The following is a 4,580-nucleotide window of genomic DNA, read 5'->3' as shown; positions in this document are numbered from 1 at the left end:
GTAAATATTTATTTGAGCCATACATTATTCAAAGTCCCCGGGTGACCTATGCATATAGCGGTTCAGGCCAGGAGGCCGAGCCCTGTCCAGCTTCGCCCCTCGGGCCTCAAGTAAAGATAGGAGGGCCGGGGCCTGACTTGACCAGCCAAGATAAATCGAGCCGATCGGGCTTGCCCTGATCCGGCCAGTCCCGCTTGGCTTGATCTGAGAGAGAGCACACGCGAGATAGAGAGAGAAGGTGGGGCTTTCAGAGCGACAGAGAGGTGGAGTAGGAGAAAGTTCCGAGAGAGCGCCGCGGGGCGGAGGAGGAGAAAGTGGACAGAGGAACGGGATTTACCTGTTGGAGAGGGTGACTGCCACCAGTGATTATCGCCGGATGCCGAGAGGCGAGGGCTGAGGGTGAAGAATCGAGGGCGTGGGGGGGGGGGGGTGCGTGGTGCGTTTTTGTCCTAATTCCCAACCCCTTTTTTATGGACTTCAATTTTTTTTAATAAAAATTTGCTATATCTGTTATAATTGACAATATAAATATTTATAAATCCATCCAGGCCATAAATGGGTTTAAACGTGGCAAGGTTGGGCCCGGCCTAGAGCAGACCGGGTAAGGCGCTTCTTTCCACCTCTACTGACCCTACCCGGCCTAATTTCTTCTCTCACCATAATACGGCTGATTTCTTGACCAATTTTATAAATATGGAATGCTATGAAACATTTTGCAGCAATAGTTTTCCTGCTGATCTTGCCTCTTTAATTAGAGCGTATGCTTAAGGAGTTATTATCATGAGACTGTAGTGAATTTTACAAATTGTAGTGAAACAGAGAATTGCTTTGTTATTAAAAAAAAAAAAAAAAAAAAAAAAAAAAAAAGACATGCCTATGACCTTATTAGGTAACTAACCATATCAGATTGGCAGAAGTTGAACAAAAGACATATCTTAGTCCTCTTTAATAATTGTTGAAAGAGAAGGAGATGTCCAATAATTTTATGGGATATTTGGTTCGTAGCAGGAATTAGAATGGATTGGAACTGAAAATGCCATATACCCCGATGTATTTGATTTGTATTCGGAAGCGAAATCAAAATATAATTTAAATACTAAAAAAATAAAAATTGAGTTTGGACATGTTGGGGTGATTTCTATTTCCTTTCAAAATTAGAGTAAAAATAAGATTCTACTCAACCAAATAATTAGAATAATAATTACTTATTCCATTTATCACTCAAAAATTCCAAAGCTGTCCCACTAAAAAAATGATAAACCTATCCAAACCCGCCACCTTTACTCAGGTCGGGTTATTTCGATATCCGCCCGATCAATTCAAACATCATATAAAATTAAAATCTGAAAGCAACGATTTACTATGGATTATCTAAATAATGAATCAAAAAAAAAAAAAAACACACACACACACACAATGCTTCAATGCCCTGAAAAATGATAATATGGACATGGTGGATTATTTTTGACCAAACAATGGATAAGTATTAAATATCTAGACAAGAAAAATAAAAAATAATAGATTTTTTAGAGGCCCAATCATAGATTATTTATCATATTTTTAAAATAAAATGATGAAATCCATGGATTTGGCATCATATCATATTCAAATTATCATTTGAACAAAACTCCATAAATTGAAAATTTTGTAGCCAAAGAAGAATCTATTTGATCAAAATCCCCAAACCATACAAAATATCATGCTTCTACCCAGATTATGCTATCGAAACCCCAAGGGACCAACTCCCACAGCCACAACTCACACAAAATCTCATATACTCGAGAAAAATCCTAATCGGAACCTAAGAAACCCCTCCAATCTCCCTTAGATGCTCTCACTCCGAGAAAAGATCTTATCTTTTATCTGTCTTTTCCATTCTTGGGAGTCTCAATTGGGTGGAAAGCATGGAGTGGCCAAATAGAGAAGCTTAGACAATAGCTAGGATTTTCTGTTAGGTATCTTTTGGATATTTATGCATAAGAAATGAAGATTATAAATATATTATCGATTAGTGTAAAAATAATTGTAAGTCATAGCTCATTGGTTAACCTATTAGTGAGACCATCCAAAGATTCGGAATTCAAATCCTCATTTATAAAATAGATATATAATCGAAGCAAATTCCAAATCCATCTCGACCTAATAGCCTTTGATTTTAAATTCCAAATCCTTTTCAAATTTTATAGGATATTGCTGATAGATTTTATTAAAATTCAGACCTAATAGATTTTGATTTTAAATTTCAAATCCTTTTCAAATCCTATGAAATATTGCTAAATAGATTTTATTAGAATTCAAATTTAATAGATTTTAATTTTAAACCTCAAATTTTTTTCAAATTCTATAAAATATTGTTAAACAAATTTTATTAAAATTTGAGATGAATCGTCTGCCGATAAAAATTTGTCCACCTATCATCCCTAGTCTCATAGCAGACTTGAAAGATGTGAGGAGTTGCTAATCATCATTAAGTTTGGATTTTACTAGTTAATTGATTGTTACCATCTTAAGAAAAAAAAATTTTTTTGAAGCTTTCATTTATTTTATTTATTTATTTATTTATTTTATTTTTTTTAATAAAATTTTTTTAAAAAATTATAAAAAATCCACCGCTCAAACCCATGGTGGAGAACCAACATTCGTTCTCACTTGTCTCGCTTTCGCTTTCTTCTTTTCCAATCAATTTTCAACTAATCGAAAGCCCATGCATTGCGCGAGACCGATGTACACAAATTATTTAATATTTTTAATTAAATATAATGTAAAAAAATATTTTCAAGTTCGTAAAATTACCTCAACTTCGCGGAGGAGCTTCTGTTCCCACACGTACAACTTCTGCAACGTGGATAAACTCTCACTTTCAAAAGTAGACAGCGGAAGCCCACAAACCACCATGACTGACACTACTTCCAGTAACGATTAATTGAAAGAAATTAAAGATCTGCACTAAACAGAATACTTAAACAGGAGAAAGGAAAAAAAACACTTGGTTCCTTCACCTTTATAAGCAGAATTCTTCTGACGATATGGGAGCTTTTCCACTTCAAGCATTTTGGAGACCTCATTGGCCGACTCGGATGCCCTATCAAACTGGATCTTAATCTCCTGCACAATCTCAGAAACATCACGATATCATCTGGGAGGAGGAAATGCAGCCATACTTCGCTGTTCCTCCGCAGCCACATGGACATCATGCTCAAAACTACCACCACTGCTACCCTCCCCAAACTTTGATATGCTATTTGCTTTTTATCTCCAACTCCTTAATGTATATCTTCTTCCTCTCCCTTGATTTCATGGCAGAATCCCTATTTCTCATCTGACTGAGGAATTCCAGGGACAATAGATAAGATAATATCAATACAAGGTACAAAAGGCATTTTTTCACATAATTCTTCTGGAGATTTATTCTTCCACTCCTATTTTTAATATTATGTACATATTGCCGGATAATCTTATATGTGCAAAACCTGATTCAGAAAGCATGGAAATACTCTAAGAGCAAATGCTCTAACTACTCGTATCTTCTCCGTTTCTTGCTGATTGGATCGTCATCTTCCACATCGACCGCTGCCGAAACCTCCCTCTTCTCATTCGCCTCGCTTTCCACCACAACGGGCACCGGCTCCGCCTCGGGGCTGGCAACCTCGCTCTTCCTGGAGTCCGCCGATACATCAGAGAAGAATCCTGCCAAGAACTCATCGTTGATGACATCTTCACCTCCCTCCCCATGCTCCATGAGAAACTTCTCGATCTCGTTCACGAATGAATACATGGAATCCGGCGAATCCGAAGCGGACAGAACAACCCAGAAGCGAAAAAAGACAACAACAATTAAGAGATCATTATAAAACTCAAACAACATACTGTCCAATTAGAAACATTCATTGAACGCCAGGTCCACGGATTTTTAAGAAAGGGGAAAAATCAAAAGTACTGAGAAGCGAACCTCGTTATCTAGGGTTGGATCCATTCCGATCGAAGACCTGATCTCCCTCTCCTCTATATCCCCATCATCCCACCATCCTCCATTCCTATTCCTCCTCCTCCTCCTCCTCCGCCGCCATCCTCGCCCTCATCCAGCTCATCGAGGTCGTCTTCAAACTGATCCTTCTTGGTATCCCTCACGCCCTTGACCTTCTTCTCGAAGAAACCGCCCTCGACGAAGGCAGACAAGCAAGGGGTGTCATCGCGGTCGGAGCCAGTGCCGTGCTCGCGGTTCCACTCGCGGCGCTCAACCTCCCCATCGACGACTGACGACGAAGATGCCGGGAAGGAGCTCCTAGGGATTGACTCGAAGAGCCGGAAACCAAACAGTCGCTTCACTCGTAAGTCGAAGCTCTCATCCATGGCACCTCTCGCTCGCTCGCGGAATCTCCGTTTAACACCAAACTATGACCCTTTCGACGCCTTCCCCTCCCTTCGATGGGAAGGAATCGCAAGTTTTGGTAGGGGTTCTTTAAATCGATGGTTCAATGTTTTTCTGTCCACGTAGCACAACCAAATTTATTTGGGAAACTAAGTTGACAGCACCATATCATCTTTCCATAGGGTATCATTATATACGGAATGCACTTCGT

At 39.1% G+C, this 4,580-nt stretch overlaps 2 protein-coding genes across 6 annotated transcripts in view; both read right to left on the bottom strand.

Annotated features, from left to right (window-relative positions):
• Nucleotides 1–3,609, bottom strand: part of LOC105058804 (uncharacterized) — a 9,183-nt gene extending 5,574 nt beyond the window's left edge. For 4 of the 5 annotated variants that reach the window (XM_073249176.1, XM_073249177.1, XM_073249178.1 and 1 more), the window contains exons 1-3: nt 3,471–3,609; nt 3,000–3,323; nt 2,794–2,903 (exon numbers count right to left, since the gene is read on the bottom strand). In XM_073249176.1, coding sequence (XP_073105277.1) covers nt 2,794–2,903; nt 3,000–3,194 — 305 coding nt within the window. In that variant the 5' untranslated portion in view covers nt 3,195–3,323; nt 3,471–3,609. Of the gene's footprint in view, nt 1–337; nt 423–2,793; nt 2,904–2,999; nt 3,324–3,470 lie in introns of those variants that run through there. The other variant, XM_073249180.1, reaches the window with a different exon arrangement.
• On the bottom strand, nt 3,332–4,350 carry LOC140854013 (uncharacterized). The gene has a single exon (XM_073249181.1). It carries the CDS (start codon nt 4,348–4,350, stop codon nt 4,003–4,005), a length of 348 nt encoding a protein of 115 aa, XP_073105282.1. The 3' UTR covers nt 3,332–4,002.
• Between the last annotated feature and the right edge of the window lie 230 nt (nt 4,351–4,580).

This window comes from Elaeis guineensis, chromosome 15 (assembly GCF_000442705.2).
Source record: "Elaeis guineensis isolate ETL-2024a chromosome 15, EG11, whole genome shotgun sequence".
Lineage (NCBI taxonomy): Eukaryota > Viridiplantae > Streptophyta > Magnoliopsida > Arecales > Arecaceae > Elaeis > Elaeis guineensis.
This window is presented reverse-complemented; position numbering and strand designations above follow the sequence as displayed.

What these genes read in the sequence shown, in the direction of transcription:
- LOC140854013 (XM_073249181.1), bottom strand. Translation starts at nt 4,350, where the DNA reads ATGGATGAGAGCTTCGACTTACGAGTGAAGCGACTGTTTGGTTTCCGG.